Genomic DNA, 27,690 nt, shown 5'->3' on the forward strand with positions numbered 1-27,690 from the left:
TCAGTAAAGTGGGTTCACAGTTTTAACATTTTTCTTAACTCTAAAAAGGAACAGGAAGTATAAGTAAAGTATGTACTGAATGAGGAATTAAGCATGTTTGCATTGAGGACTCTCATAATTTGAATTTGACAATTACTATTTCCAAGTCTTTTTAATCCCCCATTTTCCTGATAACCTTTGCTCAAGAGTTTCCTTCCTGTCCATTAAAGTTTTCAAACTCCTTATTATTTAAGCTATTTTTCACTCAGGCCTCAATTAAAGTGGCTAATGGGGTGGGGGGGCGGGCAGGGGGATGTCCAAGACTAGAATTATGTAAAAACCTAGTCACTTGATCTTTGCCATTGAGGAAAGCAAAATTTCAAATAAAATTTTAAATTCTAGTTTTAGTCTTCCTGTATAAAGTGGAGAAAATTACTCTTCTATGATCACCAGAGGATTTATTAGTATCTTGATCATTCCAATTGCATAACTGTACGATGTACAGCAGAAAAATAAAGATTTTATTAAGTTTAGAGATGTCTTTTTTTGCTTAAAAATATTTTATGTATAATACAAACTAGTAAAAACTATATATATTCTCAAATTCCTATACTAAGTTTTATCCCAACTTTCCTCACATTTGAGATGAGTGCTGTTGGATTGCAGCATTTCTTCCTCTTAAAAACATGGAATATTATTCAAATGTAGTATCTGGGATCTAAGCAACTAAAAAAAATAATCCATCACACAACTACTTGAAAATTACACATGCATAAAATGTTAACAAAGAATGGCAGTTATATTTATGCTCACTTTCTGGAATAATTGGTAATATTCAGAAAGACACATTCAGGTAGTTTAGGTATAAAGGGCCCCAGGGCAGTATCTAGCTCTGTATTAGATTATCCCAAGCTCCGTAAGGGGAACTCTTCTGGGCAGTGTTTTTCCCAATCTCATCTAAATTCTGGGAGCTACTTTCCATGGCACACACCCCGGCTCTCAAGCAAAGCACCTGGTGATCTTTTGTTTGAGATGTCTACATGATACTTTTGAGTTACATCAATTAAGATATAAACTAATATGATAAACATGAAATCAAGATATAGTTCAATGGGATTGGATTAAACATCATGATAGCTCTAAGAATTCACTAACTTTTGATTGTATGTTTCACTAATAGCTACTATCAAGTACTCACATTTTGACTTTTGATTAAATAAAAATTTGAATTAAATTTTCCCCCTCTCTTCTAGTGTTGTGTCTCTAACTGCTGAATAGTGCATTAAATCTTGCCCATCCTCCTGAAGAAGGAAATAATCTTCCAAAGAACTCTTTCAACCAAATTAAATCACAGGAGTAACTATTAGATGAATATAAATTAACATATAGGTACATAATACTTCACTTTTTCTGATACCATTAATAGGGTTACATTTACCTGAGTATTCTTCTACCTGTGGCATCAGAGAAATGACACAAAGTTCTCTTGTGATGATTAAGCAGTAAAAGTAGTATCTGTATGACAGAAAATCCCTAGCATATAACTTTCACATCAAGACCAATTAACAATTATTTGAATGTCTAATATATACAAAGAAATGGGAAAGAAGCTTCCACTTTGAGAAGGAATAGGATGGAAAGTACAAAGAAAAGGCACCTATGTTTAAAAAGAAGTTTTAGTAATCCTTATATTCTGCACTCACAAGATACCTTAAATAGTATCAGGTATTACAGAGCTGAAGAGTCACTACCTGAGGCAATTAATACTAGAAAAAGTTGAGGCAAATAGGCACACAACTCAGAAAAACACCTTTCACAATTTTATACTTATCTGACATTACCTCCATTTAACACCTCATTTAAATAACTAGTATCTCCAGGTAGACTGATCTCATAATACCCAAATAGTGTATTGTCTCACAATGAACATAAAAATTAAAGACAGCCTAAAGTTTCCAAAAATATCAAAGATTTTCAAAGTTCACAGGAATAACATGTACATTTCCACATGGCTAGTTTTCTGGAACTGCTATTCTAATAATTCTGGGAACATAAGCAACTGCCTATAGTAAGAAGTAACTGTTGTACCATATGCCCACATAGAGGTATGGAAAAATGCTGCCTACTTTTTAAGTTTTTTTTTTTTTTTTAAATTAACAAAGTAAGCCTAGCAATTGCTGGTTTTAAGATGTAATTGGTTTGTGAGACAGTGGTGCCCTGGGAAGTAAAGATACTACTGTGGCAAAAGAATCTTAACTGAAACTGAGTTTAGCCAGAAACATCTCTTCTGATATACAGTTAAGATTTGTCCCTACTTTATTTGAAATACTAATCCCAACCTGGAACTGTAAATGGGTGAGGAGATGGGTGAGGGCAACTTGGGTCAATTCTAGAAAAATACCTTGAAGAATTTAAGTGTAAAAAGTCACCAAATTGATTTGCACAACTGCTTGAAAACAGAATACAAAGAATTTCTAAACATCTATTACATAGTTATATAAGCTGTTGCTGAAGGTCTGCTTTAGTACATAGCTTTCATTAATGTGTACTTTTCTCCATGCCTTCTCACCCTGAGTAGTTTTAAATTCCATTTGAAAGGCATAAATGAGTTATATTTACAAGAGTTACCCTAATTCCTTTTGTTAAACAGCCAATATTATTTGAAGTTGCCAAAATAATTTAAGTGTTTCACTGATTATAATCTTGTTTGTATTCAAATTTGTTTAGAGGTATATAGACCTACTTTTTGAGTCCATTGTTCAATTTTTATCACTTTCATCTTTAATATGAAAAATATAAAACAACTCCAATCTCATATAGCAATTTAGCTTCTCTGGAGGAAAAGCAAATGTAACCAAGTGATATTTAAGGATTGCAGTAGTTTTCTTTTGAGGAAAAATAAAGTTTAAATATAGGAAACTGAGGCTTATTTGAGGGTACATAATCTTAATTTTCTCCCAGGATTAAAAGGACAAGAAAATTGTTTTATAATTTGTCATTTTGTTTACAGTGCAAATGTTTGTGGTTGAGACATTAAATGAATGTCTTATGTTCTTTTCTCTCCTTAAAATAAAATTTAAAAACTAAAAAGAAAACCAAAAACTCCAGAGCGGTTTGTTCTCCTATCTATATATCTATTTATTTAGAGGTGAGGTTGTCGCTTTGTCACCCAGGCTGGAGTGCAGTGGCCCAATCATAGCTTACTGCAGCCTTGAACTCTTAGACTCAAGTCATCTTCCCACCTTAGCCTCCCTAGTAAACAGGACTACAGGCACATGCCATCATGCCCAGCTAATTTTTTAAATCTTTTTTGGTAGAGATGAGGTCTCACTATGTTACCCAGGCTGGTCCTCAAACTCCTGGTCTCAAGCTATCCTCCTGTGTCGGCCTCCCAAAGTGCTAGGATTACAGGTGTGAGCCACCACACCCCACCAGGTTTTCTACTCTTAAATGCAAAGCAATTTCATCACTAAAGAAATATTTCGGAAAGGGGGAAGAACTATGCTTTGATTGTATCATCATAATAAGGGGACACCCAAGCATTTATCTAGGCATTGTATCATAAGGTAGTAAACAAATGGCAACCATTCTATTTTGATAGTGTTGAAAAAGGGTAACCCAACTTTGGCTTGCTGAAGGTTTGTAGAGCTCAAAATAGAAGGAGAAGTACTAGATTAAAAGGCATGCTGAGATTTTAAAGGTGCTAAGGCTAGATTTAAGTAATTTTTAAACAATCAACAATATGCCTCTTGAACTCAAGCATAAACTCTGAATTTTAAAGCAGGAATTGCATATTAATTCACTCTTTGGTACCTGATTACTAATCCAAGACATAAAAAGATAGAATGCACAGCATATCTCTACTTACACTTAAAAAATTAGGAGCTCTTAGTCATTCCTTTATAAATTCCAAAATTAAGACTATTAAAGATTGCAAATTTTGTTTGCATTAGTAAATTATAAAATTTCTATGCTATAATAAAATATATGAAAAAAGTGATATTAATCATATCAATCAAGTAATTTTGTTACTACTGTGTTAAGCTTTTCCTAAGAGGTAGTCTGAAGTGTACAAATACTACAGCAGTGAATTATTCACCTAAATGTTTAATCTTCTTTGTAGGCCAGTGTATGTAAACATAGTTTTTAAAAAAGTCCATTTCATACAATTTGAGGTCTCAGACTTTTAAATATATAGTCTAGAATATATACATATAGGTATTATGAATACCCTAATAAAATGAAAAGGAGAATTGGCTGGAGATACCTCAGGCATAGGAAAGCTGCGTAATAGGTAAGTCAGTCAAGTGCTCTCTGCAATGGAAAAGAAACAGTTGGTGAGGCCACAAGCTCCTAACAAATCCTATTTTGCAAGTATACTTCCTCATCCAGTCTGAATCATAGTAACTTTTATTGCCAAAAATCTGACCCTAGTTGAAGAATTTCAGACGGAAGCCTTTCTTAACCTTTAAAATGGAAATCAATGGCAAAGCAGGATTTTGCTTTAAAGAAATTCTTTTTATAGTCAGTTTTAATGGGACAGATTAATTTCTTTAAAATTTTAATATGGTATTTGGAAAACATGGACATAATTAAAAATCATGTGTAAGTATCAAAATAATTTTTAGAATTCTTTTAAAAGATACTTAACTGTTATAACCCTAACTGAAAGGAATTTTAAATCAATAATATTGTTTTTCCTATTTCTAAAAACACCCTAAAACTCAATTGAATTTTCTCACAAACAAGCATACTTAGTGGACCAACATTTAGTCTAAAATACCTAAAAATTCTAATTCTCTCCAGCTAAAATTCCTATTGTGAAATGTTCTGTTAGTTCCTAGTCTAACTTTGCTGGAAATAATATCTGAAGAAATCAAAAGCCAGAAGGCTCATTCACTATTTGGAATTTTCTGGATTCAAAAATCTTTCAAAGCATGTTATATCATTTACATTAATCAGTAAACTTCATGGCTCTTAATGCTACTGTATATTTTAAACAAAGATGCTTCTGTTATTTTTTGCAAAGTATCATTCGACATAAACTTTACCACAAAGTAACTCTGTCACTATTTCTCCTCTCTGTTATATTGTCTATCCTGGTTTTAGGAAAGCATTTTATCTTTTAAAAAAAATAGCCATTTGAAAAACTGTAATTTGTGACATCCATTTTCTAAAACCACCACTTTAAATCTAGTGTTTTAGTCTTGTTACTTGCTCAAGACTAAAATCTAGTCGTTTGATCTTGTTATTTAACCTGGAATTTTGTTTCCCCATTTCCCTAAATGTTTTAAAATGTGGGCATTGGTTGATACTTCTTCTACTGTTATTAAGCATTAAAAAAGGAAAACTGATGTTGGCACACATATTCCAAATATAGATTTTAATGGCACCTGGTAGCTCCCTCTCATTATTTTTAATCTTTTATATTCTGGAAATTTAAAACCAACCCATAAATAGTAAGAAAGAACAACATAATCTAACACAAAACCAATCACATTCAGGACACCCTGAATGCAAATACTTCTTTCATAATCCAGTTTTACAGTTTAACGGACATTGTTTAATATGGCACCTCTGAGATCTGACATTATCTTGTTGTGCTTCAAATTTCTTCACACTTCTGTTTTATTTAAAATTACCCTGTTCCCCACTTACCACATGTATAAACTATTCTATTTTTCTTCTTAATATTTCACAAACTGATCATTTTCATCATCATTAGTGGATCTTTTCATTGCCCACTTCATATCCCTCAAAGTATACCAATAATATAATGATCAGATTAGAAAACTTGGCATCTTTTTAAAAAAAATGTGCTTTCTTTTCCCTGTATAAGTCTCCACTATACAATCTGTGAATGATATCTCTGTTACATATGATAACACCTACGTACCTGCCCCTGTGAGAATTTACCTCAGTCTTCTACGACTCTAATCTTAAACAGTTAGAAAAGTCAACAGCCAGAGTTCAAAGAAAAGCAGTTACCTTCATAAGACCAAATTACTGGATAAGTGGTCTTGTCAATATGGCTTAACATTAATATGGCTATAACATAGGGACTAGTCCCTGTTTTTCTTTATTAACAATGTGACCTGGTCACAATTTTTTAAAGTCTAGACTAGTTTTCCATATGTTTTCCATATTTTATTCTGACATCATATCTTTAAAAACAAAAGGACGCAAACATTTGCACTTATCAATGCCCTTTTCTTTAGATTTGGTTTCACTTCTTTCCTTCAGGCTTTTTGTCACCAAGAAGCAAGGTCTGATTTCCACACTGCCCATTTGCTGTGAAAGTATCAGAAGGAGTCATCTTCAAAGCAATACTCCAGTTGGGCTTATTCACTGATGAGCTGCATAATTTCTTCTAGGGCATTTGTAACAGACACAACACACATAGAATTTCAGTTTGGGGTTATTTTTCCTTTTCTTTTTTAAAATAAGTGTGTTTCCTGCTTCTCAATCATATTTCTTTTCTTTGAATATATTGCACGATATTTTACTATTAAAAAAGGTTTTATATCTCAGGCAAAAAGTTTTTCTCCTTCACTCGGGAGGTGCTAATGTGTATTATTTTCTAAAAGAGGTAAGTGGTTGTCTGTGTGGCCATCCTCAAAGGGGACCTAGGGAGAAAAGGGGGAAAAAAACAAAGCATTAGTTTTATTCCTTATACTATTTCCTCTAACACAAAGCTTTATTTTGGGCAATTCTTTCTAGATAGCAAAAGCTACTCTTTAGACTTAACAATGATACTGTGATTTAGAGATCACCACCAGGTAAGACCAGACCACTTACAGAATTGACAGGTTTATAGGATCCAAGTCTGAAACGACAGCAAATTATTTCGACTATAAATTTTCCAATTCCATGTAACATGCCTGTAACAAACAATAAGTTTATGCTTTTAATTAAATTATTTCCTAAATTGCTATGTAAGAGTAAAAAACTCAACTAATTATAATGGAATAGATTAAAGAAGGAAACAAAGCAGTTTGTATTATTAACTTCCACTATTAAAAATAATCAATATAGTTAAATTTGAAAACAAATGGATTTCTTTTTTTTTTTTTATTTCATCTTGTTATGGGGGATACAGAATTGCAGGTTACATATGTTGCTCCTGTATCGCCTTCCCCCCCAAGTCAGAGCTCCAGGCGTGTCTGTTCCCCAGGTCGTGCGCATTGCACCCATCATGTAGGTATATATCCCTCCCTTCCCCACCCCCCCCCTTCCCGAGTCAGCACCTTCAAGTGTTACCACTCCCCAAACGGTGCGCAATGCACTCATTGTGTAGGCATACCTCCATCCCCTCCCCCACCCCCCACCTCAGTCTGATATCCAATTGGTGTCGTTCCCAGACTTGTATTTAGGTGATGATCAGGGAAACCAATTTTCTGGTGAGTACATGTGATGCTTGTTTTTCCATTCTTGGGATACTTCACTTAATATAATGGGTTCCAACTCTCTCCAGGAGAACCATAGAGATGTCGTATCTTCATCATTCCTTATAGCTGAGTAATATTCCATGGTATACATATACCACAGCTTACTAATCCAATCATGTATTAATGGGCATTTGGGTTGTTTCCACATCTTTGCTAACAACAAATGGATTTCTTTTCAAAATCACAAGGCCACATAATTCATGACCTGGACACAATTTTTTTTAAGGTTTTCACACAACCACACAATTTTGAAAAAATAAATGATATCAACACCACAAATTTAAATAAATTTAAATGACATAATAACAAAGAATTTCATAAGGAAAGCTATTCAGTCATTTAAAAAATATGACTTTAAGTATATTAATTACCTAGCTCAATCTAATACTGAATAGGGACTAAAGATGAAGAAGGACAGTTTCCTTTCTTTGTCTTTTGTACTGAAGTCCCAATTTTCATGATGCAATTCTGTAAATAACTTGAGAGAATTCCAGAATCTCAGGTCAAAACTCATAAAAACATTAGTGATTAAAAATCTAGTTTCATGTATTGCATAGTTCAAAGTACTATAAGATATGATTTTACATACAGTGCAGTTAAAAATACCTTAAAAGAAAGGGAAAATTTGCATTCAAATGTCACTATTTCTAGGCATTTTCTCATTACTGTTATACTTGTAAATTAGCTATTATTCCCATTTTTAATGTGTAGAAAATTTCAGAAAATGTAAGTGACCTATCCAAAACTATCACCAAGTAACCAGAAGAAATTGGATTCAATTCTAGTTCTAATGTCAACATCCAGGATCTTTCTAGCTCACCATATAATCTCCCTTATATCACCGAATGCAATGAAATTACTTACGTTTAATGGTTACGCAATATAATTTTGGAGCTTTAGAATTAAATGACAAAGAAAAAGTTCCTTAAATATTAAAACACAAAAATGTGTATATTTCTTACCCCTTTGAAACAGAAGCACCTTAAGTATAAGTAACACTCAGGAATTAGACCAAAAAGAAATGAATGCTAACCTGTTGTTGAAAAGATTCCTCCGACAATACCACAGAGTCTTACAAAAAACTGCCAGAATGGCATATGCTCCTCAGTAACTGTCACCATAAGAGAACTGAGATCGTATTTCATAAATATGCCAGAGACTCCATGGCTGCCTGCAGCATGGTTAATGATACGTTCCTAAAAGGAAGGAGAGAGATAGGAGGGAGAGAGAAACAGAATTCCTGTCTCAGGTTACTTTCATACACCCAATATTCAGTCCTACTGCAAAAAAGGGACATCAAATCTCATAAAACCTCCTACTAGACTAAGCTCTTCAGAGATAAATTATTCTGTATTCTTTGTGTGGTTAGCTTTTGAAACTCTCAAAAAAAAGTAGAATCATTCTTTCCTATTTTCTCATAAAGGTTACCTTACATACAAGTTTTTTACTGAACTCAAGACCTTACAAATTGTATGTCATGCTCTTCATTGATCAAATCAATAAAAACTAAGTTTATACTTTGACATACTTTTTGAATGTTTCTGTGCCAGGAATTCACAAAATAATTGTATTTATTTCTTGCCACTTAAGTGATCAGATTTAAAAACACTTTCTCTTTCTGTTGTTCATTTTAAACTATAGGAGATACAATATAGGAAGAAAACAAAATGCATTGATTTGAAAGATACCAATATTTGAGCTACTGGCTCAGTTTTAAAAGGATGTTTTATAAAGGAGTGTAACTAAAATTATAAATTTATCACAGTGTACACACTGAGCAAAAAAATATTCTATTTCATTCCATCCTGTTTATACTTCAAAATCAAGTTTGTAAACCTTTTAATAAATTTCTATTACACTTCCAGCAACTATGCTTTTAGAGTACTTTGCTATGACTTTTGTGCCAGGCTCTACCTATTTTTACCCACCTATAACTAAACTATAAGCTTTAGGAATAAAAACAATGAAGTTAACTACTACAAAGGGAAATTAAAATAGTTTTATGTGGGGCATTACAAAACCCTTTCCCTATTATTAGCATAATAGAGCCTTATAACCCATTGATCAAGTTTCCAGTAAAGTGATTTTATCTGAAAGCTGTGAAATGCTCAATATCATGCTGAAGTTAGCAATATATTGTTACTACCTGTAAGGGTAGAAGCTGTTTTAGGGATCAGGGCATCCATGTAACAAAAGACTAGTGATAATTCACTTTGGGTTCCAGGACTAACGACTGCCTCTCCTTCCCTGCTCTCATCTCGACTTTACCAACTCTAGAAATTCTATTTCTTTTTTAAGTGAAACAACTATTTGAGTCACCCTATCAGCATAAACACATTCCCCAAAGGTTAAATGTTCTAGGATTCCACTATTTTTTTCTATTTAATTTTGTTATTTAAAAAAGATATCCTGGAGATAATTTCATATCAGTATAGAGATATTCCTCATTCTTCTTTTTTGTTTTAACAGCTACATGCTCCTCCATTGTGTAGATGTACCACTTGGGTTGTTTCTAGTCTTCTACCATTATAGATAACAACACAATGAATAGCCTCATATACCCATCATTTTTGTATTTTTCCCACTGTATCTCTGGAATAGATTTACTGAAGTGAGATTACTAGGTTAAAGGGTAAATACACATGTCATTCTGCAGATACTGCCAAACTCCCCTCCACAAAGGGGGAATACCACTTTGGATTCCCCTAGCAAGTGTGTTTGTTCTCCCCAAAGCCTTATCAACTGTGTATACTGTCTTCCAGGTGTTTGCCAATCTTACAGGTGAGAAATGGTATCTCCCCACCACTACAGAAATGTTAAAAAGCATAATTTATACTTGTATAAACTTTACCTAGTTTCTGTGTGTGTAAACACACACATACGTATACATATATACACAATTATATAAACTTGGTTTTCACCCCTAAGCCAATTGAAAACTTACAGACATACAACACTTCACCCCTAAAAACTTCAATATCGAGTCTTCTAAGAACAAGAAAACTTATACAATTATTGAGGGTGTGATCATCATAAGTTATAAGACTATCAAAAGAAAACTAACTCCACATGGAGAGAAGCAAATTTTAAAAAGCACTTAAATTTTGCCTTGGAATTCTTCAGGATACAAGTGTTTGAATATTTGCCATTCTTAAATGCAAAAATAAGAAAACATGATCCCAAAGTAGATGAGAAATCTATTAAACGGCCCAGTTCCAAAACTCTGCTCCTCATTAATAGTTATTTATTAATATGAGGCCACACCACCCTGAGATAGCAGAATGTCCTTCCTTTCAACCAGATGAATACAAAGCATTAATTTAGGAAGGCAAGCCCTCTAAATTTGCTATCTAATCTACAATAACCATGCATGCCCCTCAGGGTAGCACATCAAAAAATAAATAACACAGAAATCAGAGAATATGCTATCAGATTAAGAACTGCTTATATCAATATAGGAGAAAGCATATTACAAAATTAAGAAATTAAGAATGAATATCATCATAGATTAAAAATTTTAAGTCTTAATGGAATAGAAACAATTCAGATTTTCTTAAAAATCTACTTCTTTTCTTGCTCTAGAACATACTAATACCCATTTGTGGTATATTACTGACTTAAAATAAAATAGTAATTCATTTCAAAACTTCCACAAATTTTAAAATGGGGGAAGGCACCAACTAAAACTCCAACTTTATTTTGTAGTCAGGGGACTCTGAAAGGCTTAAAAAGAAAATCATCAAATCATTTTACCAGTTGGAATCAACTTACCCTTTCTGTCACAGAAAACTGATGGGTGTCTGCTGAAATTTTATATGTATGTAATTTTGTTGGCACAACTGTAATAAAATATTGGAACATCTGGTTGTCTAGAATAAAAGCAAACCATGTTTTTTCATCAATCCAACAGAAACAAAACTACTGCCAAATATATCCTTCTCCTATTAAATACATTTAACCTGAAAGTTTATGTTGCATATGACTTAATGTCTAACAACAACAACAAAAATTTAAAGGAAGAACTGATGAAAGCAATATACTCATACTTCATAAAATAAGTTCTCGGTAAGCATAAAATGGGTACAAATACATATTAGATGTTAAATGAACTAGTGACTTACATATCCCTTATAATCATTATCATCCTTTTATCAAACCTGGAAAAAAGCAACTTTATAGCACAGAAATTAATGAGAGTGAAATAAAATTCCAATAGAATAACCACCAAAAGGTACATTTTCACTTCTACTACTATCTTAAGATATACTAATAAACCAAAATTGAATTAGTCAGCCTTTGAATAAAGGAACTGATGACACAGCAGGAAGACAACTAAAGAAACTACTCAATGATGGCCTGGGGTTACTGTGTGATCAAAAGGATCATTTGTATAAAGTTACTAACCATCTCTAAGTTTGATACAAGTTTTAAATACCAGTATATTACCAATTACTAATTAATTATAAACAGTTGACATAACATAAAACATGTTAATACTCTAGGCTTATATTCTAAAAAAAATTGGAATTACATACATCTATCTATAGTTTCAATCAGATAAGTAGATCTTTTTATTATCCTTTTCTTACAGATAAAGAAACTAAAGCACAGGGATGTTAAGAAAAGTGCCAAAGTCACTGAGTTCAAGTGGCAGGCGAGGACTTGAACCCAGGCAGTTTTACTCAAGGGGACAATGGTCTTAAATTTAAGGAGGAAATATCCTCCCAGATTTTCTAACTCAGGTAATGAAGTAGAAGCTTGCACCCTGTTGGACTCTGCACTTCTCTCACCCTGACGGAAGGAGCAATTCAACTGGCACACCTGGGAAAGCAGTTTTGTATGGCTAAGCCACTCAGTTAGATAGTCTGGGTATTCTCTCTCTCTCAGGCCTTTAAGACATACACATCTAGCTCCCTACCATTAGGAAAGTGACCTGTCTCTGCTATTTGACCAGTTGGCAGAGTAGGATGATGTAATATGGGGTTTGGTTACCCAACTGTGGCAGCACATGTAGGTTGTTTTTTTCAGTCAGTTTCAGTAATAAAGCTGCCCGCAATGCTCTCAAAAAGATTACTACTGGGCTCACAAGCACTTCATTCAGGTATTTTTTCAAATACCATAGCCTCTTCTACTCTCTTTCTCCTACTGCAGGCAATCTCCTTTTATTTTCTTCACAGCCACCTGCGCTAATGCTTATCCTATCTGATGTTGAAGATCTGATCTCCTATAGGAATGTGTACTCTACGAAGAGCAGGGACCATGTCTGTATTGTTTATCATTGGGTCCCTGATGTCTCAAATAGTGTCTGACAAATACAAGGGACTCAATAAATATCTGCTGAAAAATGAATACTTTTTAAAAAATCAACTTTATTAAAGTATAATGTACATATGATAAAATGCACCAACTTTAAATGTATAGTTCAATACATTTTGACAAACATATCCACCCATAAGATCATCACAAAAATCAAAATACAAAACATTTCTGAAACCTCAAAAAGTACCTGCAGACCCCTTTGTAGTCAATCCCCTCTGCCTCTGGTCCTATGCCAAACACTGATCTGCCTTCTACTTTCATAGAATAGTTCTGCTTCTTTTAGAATTTCACATAAATGGAACTGTACAGTACATACTTTTTTGTGTGTCTAGCCTCCTTTGCTCAGCATAAATTTTTATTTCTACCAACCTAAATTCTCTGTCTCTTATCTAAAGCAATTCAGAATAGGAGAGGAAAGAATAAAACTGTTGATAGGAGGTAAAGGACGTTAATGTCTCTTCAAACACTAACATTAAGCAAGCCTCTAACAAAATAAAGCCTGTTTCAACTTCACATTTCACATAGTACATGTACTACTGTAACTTTCAAAAACATGAGCTTTTGACCAGTTTTTTCTATTATTAATGTCAACTTAATATCCTAAATATTCTCACAGATGATGTAAGGGCAAAAGGGTGTCAACTTTGTCCACAACCAATAGATGGCTTATCAACTGAGGATGGTCATCAGGTTCATCCTTTGAGTTACATTTTTGATGTAAGGTGAAACTTTACAACACAGGACTGTTGAATCTGTGCTTAGTTTTGACGTGACTTACAAATAAACACTATCATGTCATAAACAGAGAGAAAACAGAAAGTGCTAGGAGAAAAAGGTGTCCAGGTATTAAGCATTTATGGGGGAAAAAAAGATAAAACTGACAGTAGTGAGGCAATAACCAATGCTATACACATGAGTGGAATAATTAGACTTGGAGAAAAATGAAGGACAAAGGGAATCAAATTACATGTAAGGATTGAAGTGCCAACATAATCAATAATAACCAACAATGGTCAAAAAAGTGTGTCTATAAAATTCTCCAGAGAGGTTTCTAAAATGGTAAAAATCCATTTTAGAACTTTGAACCTATACAAAGAAGAAAATTCTTCTTATAATGTTGAAACTTTTTTTGTCCTTATTCTTTCTTTCACGAATATGAAAAAGTGCAATTATGTCCTATTAACGCATTAAACTTTCATATATTTAGAGTATTTAAATTCTCCTCCTCCTTTGCCTACTTTTAACTTGAATTTCCTTCTATGGCTCATTTTTTAATATTCAAATTTCATCCACTACTAGGACAAAATCTCTTCACGTACATCTCACTCATCAACCACTTGAAGATTATCTTTACAAGGGGGTTTTAGGAAAATTATTAAAAATGTATTAATATTAAGGTTATAAGAATAATTTCCTACAGGTAAATTCCAATAGTAACTATTAAATACTTACGATCTACAGCAATTTTTTCAGTTCCATCTAAAGGATTAATAATTCCTGGAACAAGCTCTCCAAAAGACAAATGGTCTATTCTGTGAGAAAAATTGTAAGCTAAGAGGAAAAAAACAAAAACTACTAAGTAGAGAAATTATAATCCTCAAAACCACATGTTATAGCTTGGTTTATATCCTTATCTATTCTCAAATGAAAATATTTAAAATCTGCAAGTATAATATAGTATTTGAAACCACATTATTTTGAGAAAATATATATATAAATACATTGGAATTAAATATATAAAAGTAAATTCTGATAGAACACTGTATCTCAAATTTCACAATTACACATAAATTAACTTCTAGGAAATAATATTACTCTAATCCTGAGAGTCAAAAATATACATTTTTCCTGGTTCATATCTTCTTCATACAGTAATAGGACTGTGTTGTAGGAAATGGAATGATTTCCATGTAACCAAATAATAAAACCGATCAGATATATTTTTATACATAATACTGCTAACTATAAACAAACAGACTTTTTATGGAATCTATTACTTGTTTTGTCCTCTAAAGCAGACTTCAAAAACTTAAGTCTTATGACAATCTTTACACCGAACTAACTTGAATACCTTTATGAATGAGTCTATGTATCAGTATTTAGATTTATAAATTGAAATAAGCTGCAAATACATTGTCATTATCCCTAAAAATTAGCAGAAATGTGTATAAAGTTATAGAAAGTATGCCTAGGCTTTCCTCCCTAACCTCAGCAATTCTGAGCTATGACCAAATAGAAATACAGGTAGCTTTAAGAGAAAATGGATTAAAGTCAATAAATTTAATAATTCATTTTCTCCTTTATTTGCGTACCTGTTTTTAAAACAGCTCACTTTTAAAGGCCTACCTTGTACCTGCACTTAAAAAAAAAAAAAAAATCACTTTTTTTCAAGGACATCTTCACTGAAAAAAAATTTCAGAAACTGCTTACAGTCATGGTTGACAAGTGCTGCCAAATGTGCATGACCTCGAGGATGTGGAATTGCCCTAAAAGGAAGAAAAGAATTTTAAAGTAATAACATTTGAATATATAACTAATTAAAATCACAAAGTGGATCTTTCCAAAGTTATATAATTATTCTTAGTACAAAATAACATAAAAATGTATTTGGCCTATGAGTAAGCAGACAAATTTACTTATCTTAGTAATGTAACAAACTGGGTGTTGGCAAATATTTTCTGTAAAGAGCCAGATAATAAATATTTTACGCTTTGTGGGCTAAGATGCAAACCAAGTATATTATGTAGTTACAAGACAAAAGAGAAAACAAATTTTCACAAACTTTTTCTTAATGAAATTCAAAATATAATAGCAATAATTGAGTACTTTTCTTTGTAATATGAGTGTTTTGCAGGGAGATTACATTTTACTTAATTGGGGTTTAGAGTTAATGTTCTCTATTTTCAAAACTGATCATAAATGTTTACCTGCTAATGATCTGTAATGAATTTTTACATATTTCATTTTTGAAAATAGTAATCTACGAGCATATGTTTGAGTTAAGCATATTCATTGCTTGGAAGGCCTTTATAAAACTCTATTAGGTTCTTCTCTTGGTATGTGCTTGCCTAAACATGTCATTACACTGCAGATTAACAATTTCCAATTTAAGGAAGAATTTCCTCAATTACACAGTTAAATGGATTTTAAAACACGGAAATTTCTTTTTCACTTGCATCAAGGTGTGAAAACACTTCCAGCACTACAGTTTGAGGTCAGAAAATACATCTATGTATAAGAATGGAGATTCTTGTTTTAATTTTCAACAACACAAGCTATCAAAGCATGAAAAGCAAAGAAAACCATTCAAAAATCATGAAAACTACTTGTCACTGAAATAACTTTAGCACAATACAAATTTCATATATAAGTATTGGTTTTGCCTCATAATTCAGCTTAAATTCATTAAAAAATTAGAATCTGCATAAAACTTAAATTCCAAAGCTATTCAGCATTGGATAATTGTAGTTGATGACAGTTTTCTCATTCAGAAAAATTTCAATCTTGACCCTGAGCTCAAAAAAATTGCAATAAAACTTTACTACTGCTAAGCCATCAAATTGCTGTGAAGTAGGACAAGTTGAAATATTCAGCTTTTATTTCTGACAAAAATCCATGAAAATGACAATATTTAGGTCCCTGAGAGCAAATAAAGTTCACTGTTGCCACTATCAGTTCAAATTACAAGATAAATTAAAATATTTTCTGCAAAGTGCTACTGATGATATGATGGATAACCATAGGCTTTAAACACCTTACATTTTCACAAGGTTTGAAAATGCATCCAAGTAAAGCTCTTTCTGCTCCACACACCAGCATCAGCTATAACACAGCTGTAATATATCTTAACCAGATTCTACTTTAGGTTGTACCGAATTTGTGTTCTCCCAATTTCTTTAAAAATATTCTTGCCTATGGTTGTTCCATGCAGACTATTCATAGATACTAACTTTTTGACACAATAAAACGTTGCAACGCAGCAAGACACATGGCACTTGAATGCTGTCAAGTTCTAATTGCATCACTGCAACTTGTAGTATACCAAGTAGCAGCACAAAGTGATGACAGAGTCATATACCATCTCTGTTGGAGTTACTCAACTCTGGTATTGTAGTGAAGTCAACCATAAGTAAACAAATAAGCATGACTATGCTGTAATAAAATTTATTTTTGGACACAGAAATCTAAATTTCATATATTTTTCATGTAATATATTATTCCCCTTCTGATTTCTTTTCAAACAATTAAAAAACGTAAAAACCATTCTTAGCTCATGGGCCACACTAAAACAGGTAGTAGTGGGCTGAATTTGGTACAGAGGCTGTAGTTTGTCTATCCCTGCAATAAACCTTCGTTCTGCTGCACACTGTAATTTCTCAAATTTCTGTTTTTAATTCCTTTATATTTCTAAGGATAACTACTATCCTTCTCTGTTCTTAGTTTTAAAAAAATTCTAAATATCACCTTGAAGATTTTCTTAAATTATCCCTGGTCCCTGCTTTACCCAGTTAGCAATTCTAGCAAGTAACTGAAAATATGAAAACAAAAATTCTCCATAAAAGATTCTTCTTTCTTTACTTGTAACCAATTAAATGTTACTGTCAAGTTTTACAATATGTCCTAGTAGGTCTAAACATTTGTTTAATTTGTTCTAAATGGTATCTGGCAGAACACCAGGCACTTTTTAAAAGGCAATAAAATGGTTAGGAAAATGTGTTAACATCCAATACAAAGTATACTAAAATCTTTTACAACAATCCATCTCCTTATATATGAGAATGACTGGCAGTTGAGTTTGGTAAAAGTGCCCTGTGTTCACGGTGAAGTATATTACCTCAAACTCACTACTAAAAAGAAAGCTCACTGTTACAAGTTACTACTATCCTCACTCATATCATCACTCTAATGGTGTTGCTACTATAGTTTTCAAACAAACAAATTCGGAGAAAGGAATTTTTCTAAACAACCAAATTACAGTATTATAGGTTGACTAAAATGAGCATTTCCTTTGAACATCGTGTAGGTGCACAAAAAGTTTTGCACTTCAGAACATTTCAGATTTTTGAATTAGGGATGCTCCACCTATATATCTTAGTTCAATGGTCTCTTTCACCACCCTGGTTTTTACTCTGAGAGGTACAGAGAACTGTTTGAAAATATACTTCCTTCTTTCTCTTTTTTTGGTTAAAAGACATATTCAAAACACTTATGAAATAATATCACAAGCATCTTCTTCAAAAAATTAAAAGCTAAAAATCAAATTAAATCACCCTAATACAGATGACTATAGTGGTTCTCTGACATTTTTTAAAACTCTTCATAGGGATGTCAGATATTCAGAACTTACCTACTTATTTTCTGGGATATTGTATGTTCTATCTCATCAGACAGAAATCTAGCCTGAGTGATTTTCAGTGGAGGAAAAGTTGTTCTGAAAATTGATAGGGGGTGAAGGGAGGCATTTTGGGTTGTCACAATTATTGGGAAGGGGTTGCTATTGGCATGTACTGGACAACAGCCAGGAAAGCAACACATCCTGCAATGAAAGTAACACATCCTGCAATGAAAGTGACAGTCTCACACAAAAAAAGATTCCCCCAGGTCTTGTGTGACTTTCCAATGCTCTAAGAGATATTTATGTATGTGAAAAACCTTTTTGTAATGATGTGAGTCTAGAACTGAACCTCCATTTAGCTATACAAAGAAACTGCTGTAGTTTCAATATACACTAAATTTCCCAGGAAACTAAGTTATACTGTTTTGTTTATGATATTATAAATAGTACACTATTTCAGAATACCATCTCATCAACAGAAATGCCACTCATGGGATTTGAGTGGCCAATGCATCTGTTTCAGTCTGCATTTGCAGCTGTTATATATCTAATGATTCTACAAATAAGTGGCAAGCATCTACCTATTTCATTGTGGTTTCTAGTGTATTCATGCTCAAGCATATTGAAATACGCATTATAAAGTACGTTCTTTTTATTACGCATTTATATCACAGCTGAGAATGACATTGTGTTTGAAAGGTAATATGAGATCTTCAAAAAGATCAATATTGAAGTTGACAAACCTAATACCAAAAATTAGGGGTGGGTTTATAGGATATCTCTGAGATAAGGTACAAACCAAATGCTTTTTCATTTGGCTTTTCTAACTAATACCATGAGTGATCCCCTGGAGAGAGAAATGAAATTGAGAAAAGACCAAAAGCAAACAAAAAACGCCATAATATAGAGGCTCACATAATATTTGTCAAAGTTTCCCTCTGAGTTAGTCCTGGACTAGAATATTGTTTGTATACAAAGGTGCAATAAAATATAAATTTCTTTGAGCCAATTGTTATTTGTTGCCTCTATGATACAAGAAATTCCAAGGTTCCCAGCAATAGGCTGGGCTGGAGATCAGTAATAGTAACAATACAACAAAACATGAATTTTAAGGATAGTGGGACAACAAAGAAAAAAAAAAAATAAATGTTTGATCTGATTATGTGAACATTGAAACACTTTTTTATAAATCTAATGCTATCTCTCTCCCTCTATTAAAAAAAACTCAAGCCATGCTCTTTCCTGTTGCATGCCCTTCCCCTCCTTTAAATATTAAATTTCTAATCCTCCACTAATGTTCAAAGGTTTTCCTCAATAAAGCCTCTGCTGACATATAGAGTAAGTCAAGTACCTTGTTATATAGTCTCTTATCAGCCATACTTCTTTATTGCCTCAATACAACTATAATTAAATAATTATTAGTGTATTCACTGTTTAAAGTTTGGAATCTCTTATACAATGTCAGCATCCTAAGTGCAAAAACCCTTTCTCTTTTTTTCACTGTTTTCAGTGTCTAGCATAGTACTTTGCACATAGCAAGTACTCAAAAAATGTCTTGTACAATGAAGAATTGTTCAGCTCAGCAACTCTATATGGAAAAGAAGGAGGGAGGGAAGGAAGGATCTATTTATTCATTTGGAAATTTATGACAATTTCTGTGCTGGTGCTGCTCATGAAGGTAAGTAGTCTGAAATTTTTTTAACTTTTACCTAATTTAACTTTATTCCAGACACTGCTAATTTCTAACTATATCAAAATACTTGTCTAGAATTAGTCAGGGATTATTACATTTTGATGACTACCAAAAGGTTAAACAAAACAAAAAAACTTAAAAACATAAAACAACAATTAAACAAAAAAAAAAAAACCCCACAAAAACTTAATACCACATCAACAAAATAAACAAATTAATGAAATATCTAGGTAAGAGCTTTCTAGCTACCAAAATTTGGCAAGTAGAATGTTTTAATTAATATTTAACTACAGTTCATTTACTTTAGTATATAAAATATGACATGACTGCTTTACTTTTGTTTTGAAGTAGTTTTTAAGTGAATAGTCTTCTCTATCCTGACAATGAAGCTCCAAACATCAGTCTCATGACATTAAAAATACAGATATACAACATTTTAAGCAGTCCTTTAATAATTAGCTATATATTATTTGGTTAGCAAAGAATTTACTTTTAACCAAGCTTCAACCCTGTCTGAAGTATTTTCAGTAAATAAAAAGAACATACTTGCCCACAGTTATGTGAAAATTCCCTGCTACTTTATTGACATATAAATGACCACGAATTCTACATGCATCTGGAGACTCTAATGGATCATCTTCCCTGTTGAAACAAGATTTATTAAAATTATTTAAAGTACATTCAATACAGTTACCACTTTGTAGTGACAAAATTGCATATTATGGGGGAAAAATCATTAAAGATCAACTTTTAGGTAATGTTTTAAATGCCAAAAATAGAATAGCAGTTTCCTGAAGTCCATATATTTATAGAAATTACACATCTACAAAATGGGAAAAATTATTTCACATCTATTATATTTAAATAAATCTAAAATTCCATGTTTCTTCAAATCTAACCAGAGGACTAAGTCCAATGACGGAAAGAAGATTAAAACAAAAGAATTAGTCCAACAAGACATTTTCTTCATGTATATCTGGCACTGTATTAGGGAGGGGAGGACAGGAATAAGATCAAGGGAAGGGAAGGGCATGTGGCATCTAAGTTCAAACAAACAAATGATATTTTGTTCCTAAGCAAATGTAAAAGTTCTGTATATTTCTAAATTTAAATTATCATTTTCATGATTGTAGCATTTTCAAATATCAGCTTTTCTAATGTATAACAGAGAAAAAACATGAAATAAAAAACAAAATTCCTAACCAAAGTTTATTACATCCTCAAAGTATATGCAACTAATTTGTTCTTAAAACCCAAATATAATTTTATATGGCAGTATACCATACACATAAAAAAGAAAATGAGTTAAATGAATTTAAGAGTAAAAGACATTTTTATAGTACAGAATGATTCTATTTTCTCTAAGAAACGTAAGATTCAGAAAACTAAACCAGTATTAAAACTATGTCAAGGTGTATTAATAAATAGTTGCACATTTAAAATAAATATAGATCTCACCTTGGTGGAAGTGCTGTTGATGGAGTTTTAAAAGCACTTTTAAATATCACATCTTGAAGTGAATGCTCTTCTTGTAGCCTACTCTGAATCAGCTGCAGCATCCTAAATACAACACAAACAATAGTTTAGAACTACAGTAAAGTACACCAAGAAAGCCAATTTATTCAAAAATAACAATGGTTAGCTAACTTAGCTAAGCCATAGCTTATATTATCCTTAATATATTATGTTATTATAATGGTATTACAAGAACTTATTCTAAAATAACATACCAAGTTTTCTTTGGTCATTACCTTGAAAGCAGGAAAAGTGAGGCAGGGTGGCTAACTGGTCTAATAGCTGAGCGCCATAAGCCTGTCTGACTTCATCAATAATGGATGTGCAGCCAGGGTCACCAAGGTAGAGCTTCTGCTCGCCTGAGTATCTAAATCCATCTTTCATGTATGCATGACAATTACAAAATTCTGTCAGGCATTAAATTAAGTATTGTAGGTACAAAGAATAAGTGAGTGGCTACAAAATATACGTGATGGACTTGAAGTGGTAGATTACTAGGATATAAACTTACACCACAGACATCTAATTCTCATTACAAAACTTTTCAAAACTTTTCCTCTCTCCAATACTTCTACCATTGGGCCACACTGTCTCCTATCATTTTCAGTAATAACTTTGTATCATTAGATGTAGTATTATTTTACCTCCTTTAATTCTATTTCTGTAGTAAAGTTCAAATTCAGCAACTATAAAAATTATACACAGAGGGGAGGGAGGAACAAACAGGTGGAGCACAGATAATGTTTAGGGCAGTGAAACTATTCTGTATGGTACTATAATGGTGAATATATGTCAATATACATTTGTCAAAACTCATAGAATGTACAACACCAAGAGTGAACCCTAATGTAAATAAACTATGGACTTTGAGTGATGACGATGTGTCAGTGTAGGTTTATCGATTATAACAAGTGTACCCAGTCTGGTGTGGGTGTTGATAACAAGGGAGGATGGATGTGGGGATGAGAGGGCCAAGGGTACATGAGAACTCTGTACTTTCTGCTCTATTTTGCTGTGAACCTCATGACTCTAAAAAAAGGTCTATTAAAAATATAGAAACTTTAAGAAAGTAACTGTAAATCTAATAATACATCATCCCACCATAATGATAAAATAAGCATTTTATAGAAGTGTAAGATAAAATACTTATGTACCATCTATCTGGAACACTGGTAAAACAGGCTTATTTAAAATAACAAGTCATATTTATATTGTAAATTTAGTTTGCAATAAATCTTAAATAAAGAGCAGAAACCAAAAAGGCTTTGTCCAAGGTTTGAAATTTACTATTAAGGAGAGATTAATTGGGATCCTACATGTTTTAAGAAAGTAGAACACCAACTCAGTGAAAATTTAAATCTCTTAGCAAATTATAAAGAAAATTTTGGTATGTACATTATTCAGGAAGATATAAGGCCTTGGTTATCTCTAGGACATTCAAGAGCTACTCAAGAATGTTTAGAAGCAGAACATGATAATCTATGATGATTCAAGAAGCCAGATGTCATTGGCAGATTCACATATTAGACTTAAGATCATTGGTCCAATGCCAGCAGACACTGAAAGCTTCACATTTTTATGTGTCTTGTATTTCCACAGTTCAACTTTTGATGCAGGGCAACAGTCATGGAGTTTGATGACACAAAACTATATGTATGTGTACATATGTGTGTATGTGTCTGTACACTTAAATTTCTCCTTGGATGTACCAATAAATATCCAAGTCTATATTCCATATGTGAAGGTATATAGAAAATGCTACTATGATGGGGGGAAAACCACCGTCATTTTAAGAGTAAAAACAATCTCCTCTCCCACTTATTATTAGTCTTGAACACTGAATAAAATTTCAGATGAAAGGAGAAATCTCACTTTAATATTTCTGGATCAAAGTAAAATATTTCATCTCCGGATAGCTTTCTACTAAAAGAGCTAAAAGCCCAGACACCTAATATTCGGGGCTTTTGTTCACCCACATTCAATTTCAACTTGCATATTAAAACTCCTCCAAATGGTGACATTGGAAATTAGAAAAAGAACCTTGGAATGTACTTAAGGAGTGGGGAAAAAAAAAAAAAATAGGTAAGGAAAAATTCTTTGTAATAATTTTAAACTAGATAAAGCCTTTCTAAGTGCAAGACACCGTATGGAAACCACAAAGGAAAAAAAAAAAGCAATATATGGGGGAAGAAAGCACTTATAACAAAAGATTAATTTCCTTAATATACTAACTTCTTTTATAAAGAATATATTCTTTAATAAATAATTCTTAAAAGAAAAAAACAACCAAGCAAAATAGGCACATAGTATCATCAATTTCACAAAAAAATACAAATGAGGAAAAAAAACCCACAAAGATATTTAACTATTAATAATTCATAAAGAAATGCTAATGAAACAACTGCAGTACCAATTTTCAGCCATCAAACTGGAAAAAATTTTTAAAAAGTCTGAGTATACCCATTGCTGGTGAGGTTATACAGACACAAGCCCTCTCCTAAGTTCTGGAGTATAAATGAAACAATAATTTGGAAGGATATATGACACATTCTATCAAAATGTTAAATATCTCAGAAAGAGAAATTCTATTTCTAGAAACTTTCCATACATAAGTATACACACACATATTTAATACACTAATACAAATATACACAGAAGTAGGTTCAGGGATGTTCATTAATATTTTTTTTCTTTTATTTTCATGCAACACTGTTTTCAAGACATGTAATGTTTTTATTATTAGAATTCTGGAAGCAATCTACATGACCATCAATAAGTATCTAACTAAACAGACTATAGTCCATGCATAAAAGGGACTATTATATATACTGAAATGAAAAGATGTCCAAAATATCATGTTAGAAGGAAAAAAGCAAGAACAAATGTATTTGTTATAGAACAAATGTATGGAATGATCACATTTGTATTAGGAAAAAAATATATAAGTATATATGCAAACATTCAGAAAATTATAATTATATATAATTATATAACTACATATCATTATATAAATATATAATATAAAATAAACACATAAAATATAAATATTTTTAAATTTTATAAATATATAAGATTTATATTTTATAAAAATTATATCTATAAAATAAATTACACAATGATTATACAATAATATATATGAAAATATATGTGTACAGAAAATTTCTAGAAGGCTACGCAACAAGCTTAACTCTGGTTACTACTGCTAGTCAAAAGCACTAGTTTACAGAATGAGGAGAGCACTTTTACATTTCCTTTATGTCCTTTCTATTCAAACTGAAGTTTAAATAATGATCATATGTACTTTTATAATCAAAAATGTTTAAAATTAATAAAATTTTAAATAAAAACTAAAATTCATTTATGATTCAAAGTGTGCTAGAGAAAAGATTATGCATAACTTTTCTAAGATCTGATAAGGTTTTTGAAATTGTAAAGATTATACTGTATACTAAATTCTGCTAATAATTCATCCAAAGAAATCCCTAGAGAAACATGTTAATCTACAAATAATTGACAATAGACAAAACAGACAAAATACAATCTAGATTTCTATGGACCACAATACTCTGTTTACTTATTACCTTTGCCACTCTTTTTGCTGTGGTGAAAGATCAAATATTGCCTGAAATAAAAGAAAATACATAATCACTAACATTGTCAAATTTTCTTGGCTTATCATAATTTTTAAAAATTTTCCTTGAGCAAAACAGAAATTTATAGTGTCATTAAAAACAAGTATTCATGATTTATATTCATCTCCTGTTGATCAAACTATGTAATTTTAACATGATGTTTTTACTCAAAAATAGCATAAAGAAATTTTACTAATCATAAATATTTTTGTGTAACAATTATCTACATTTATAGGAGATGCAAGTTGGCAACTATCATATGTACAAAATGGTATTCTAGGGACTAGAATCATTTAAATGATGCTAGCATGAAAAATATTGGGGGGGAAAAAAGGACATACAGCTTAAGTATAAAATTCAAGCATCCAAAGCCCATATTCTTACTAGGAAAATATCATAATAAAATCAACAATTTTTGAAATGAATAGCCACAATTTTGTAACAAAAAGTCCATTTTCTAGGCCACAGCTCTACTTCTGTGACTTTGGTAATTTAATTATACCAATCTGGAATCTTCCTCTCCTGTAACTGTAAGCCTCATGTCTGTCTAATCTATACAAACATATGCTCCAAGTTAACTTGCCCCATCTTTCTGATGTTTGCTTTGATTATGCTTCCTGATAAACTTGTCTACAGCAGGCTTCCATAACTTTTTCACATCATGGCACAAAGGGAAAACGTTAACATCTATAAAACACACCGTGGCAAACAAATGAGGCTGTCTGCAACTTCTAAATAAAACGATTGACAGTAGAGACCATATGATTCCTCTTTGGAATTCCTCAACCTGCTTAATATAGTGCTTATTCAGCACATGGTGTAAAGGAACTACTGAGTAGCCTACTTGTGCAAGGCACTATACAAATTCATTATCTCACTTAACCTTCCTAACAACCTTGTGAGTTTGTTACTACTCTTCCCTTTTTGCACATGAGGAAACAGGAGCTCAAAAGGTTATAAACTTTTTCCAAAATAACAGATAGTAAGGTCAATCTGGCTCTGTCAGATTCCTCACTTTCCCATCTTTTAAAAATTCTTTTCTTTAAATGAAGAAATAGTAACTAAATATAATAGTAAATAGCAAAATGGTAACTATCATAGCATACTGCATGATGATGGTTTGGAAGGGGTTTTTATATTCAGAGTGTATATCAAATAATAAGAATAAAAAATGTTTTAAAAGTTAAAATTATATTATAAATAATTGTACACTGAAAAAGTATTTAAGTATAAATTCTTAAATACTTTTATATAAATTAGAACAAAGGAATGAATATTTTCCTAAAAACAGTTAAACATTTTAAATATTACTGATGAAATTATACAACAAAATATTCTGAAATTGCTAACTTTCTGGTTAAGACATGACTTTCAATTACATGACAGTTAAATTTAAATAAAACTTTCCTATTCCACAAATGATTGGAAGAGATGGCAAAAATTGTTTACAATGAAAACAATCAATGATCCTGTCACAATTGCATAATTCTAACATATTCATTAGTGCCTAAAGCCTGCAAGGCATTATGCTATACATTTTGGGAACTATAAAGATGAAAGAATAAAGTTAATGATTCCCAGGAACTTAAAATCCAGGTAGAGAGCTAAGATACTCAGAAAAAAATGGATAAAATTAGGGACCTAATAAATATGAAAAAAAGAGAGTGAGCATGATAAACAGAATATGGAAAGAATGCTATGCTACAGAAATAATGTAAGCACAATTTAAAGAGTAAGTTCAAGATGATAATACATAATCACTTTAAGCTCCCTGATAACCAAATTCTTGCAGTGTCCAAAGAAACAAAAATTGAGGATGCAATCTTCATGATCATTTTAAATCACTCTAAATTAACATCCATATGCTGGAAACTTTTGAGAATTTATGCAAAACAGGGAGACCAGATTGAGAAAGAAACCAACACAATTTTACTTCGTAGGACAGAAAAGCCCACGTAGGCAGCAAGTGAAAGGGTTTCCCCACTTCAGAGCAACAGAGGAAACAGGTGATGAAAGAGAGTAAGAACAGAAAGACATAGGCAGTTATTTATGCTAGAGTCCATAAAACATAACTCACATATTCTTGGAGTCCATAAAACATATCTTACATATTCTTGCTGAAAAAGAAATCTCAAAAAGTCCCTCTACAAAATGATAAACAAACTATAAATGGTAGAAAATAAGGCAATAAAACAGAATTAAAGTTGAATACTTATTCTTAAAATAGTATAGAATGTAATGCAAATGTTAAAGTGTCCAATAATAATCATCTAGATTTACATTTCCAGATAATAGTTTAACATGCTATAACATGGTATCTGAATTTGTAAGGTAACTAATCTCATAAAAAATTACTAGAAAATCAATTTTTAGAGTAGTAAACCAAGAGTCAGGAAGTAGGGTCAGAGTGGCAATAAAAATGTTACTTTTTCTATAGAAATTTCTACTTAAAAAGTGTGTACCAAAAGGCACACATATATTTTGTTGCTGTAAACTAAAAGTAATTCAGTAATCAAAACTGGCCAAGGGCTTCCTTTTTTTTCCCTTCAACTCCACACAGTTACTTCTACTCCTCCTCCACACTTTTAGACTTCATTTTGTAATTTTGCATACAGAAGGGTTCACAACTGCCAATGAGGAACAAAAGAACTCAAGAATACATGAGTAAACTAAGTATCACAATGCCAACAGAGAAGTCCTCAATTGAAAAGTAGTGGGGGGTTCCATGTTTCTCAATATTATACACAACTGGTGCTTTGAAGATAATAA

General features: G+C 32.0%; 1 protein-coding gene across 1 annotated transcript in view; it reads right to left on the reverse strand.

Moving 5' to 3' along the window:
* Positions 1 to 5,144: 5,144 nt before the first annotated feature.
* The window catches only part of ERGIC2 (ERGIC and golgi 2), a 34,250-nt gene continuing 11,704 nt past the window's right edge, over positions 5,145 to 27,690 (reverse strand). The window contains 9 exon segments of the mRNA XM_069489757.1: positions 5,145 to 6,605; positions 6,778 to 6,860; positions 8,461 to 8,623; positions 11,199 to 11,296; positions 14,199 to 14,297; positions 15,177 to 15,232; positions 20,321 to 20,416; positions 21,233 to 21,334; positions 24,871 to 24,911. Of these exon segments, the coding sequence (XP_069345858.1) occupies positions 6,543 to 6,605; positions 6,778 to 6,860; positions 8,461 to 8,623; positions 11,199 to 11,296; positions 14,199 to 14,297; positions 15,177 to 15,232; positions 20,321 to 20,416; positions 21,233 to 21,334; positions 24,871 to 24,911 (801 nt within the window). The 3' untranslated portion in view covers positions 5,145 to 6,542.

The sequence above is a fragment of the Eulemur rufifrons genome, chromosome 16 (genome assembly GCF_041146395.1).
Source record: "Eulemur rufifrons isolate Redbay chromosome 16, OSU_ERuf_1, whole genome shotgun sequence".
In the NCBI taxonomy this organism is placed as follows: domain Eukaryota; kingdom Metazoa; phylum Chordata; class Mammalia; order Primates; family Lemuridae; genus Eulemur; species Eulemur rufifrons.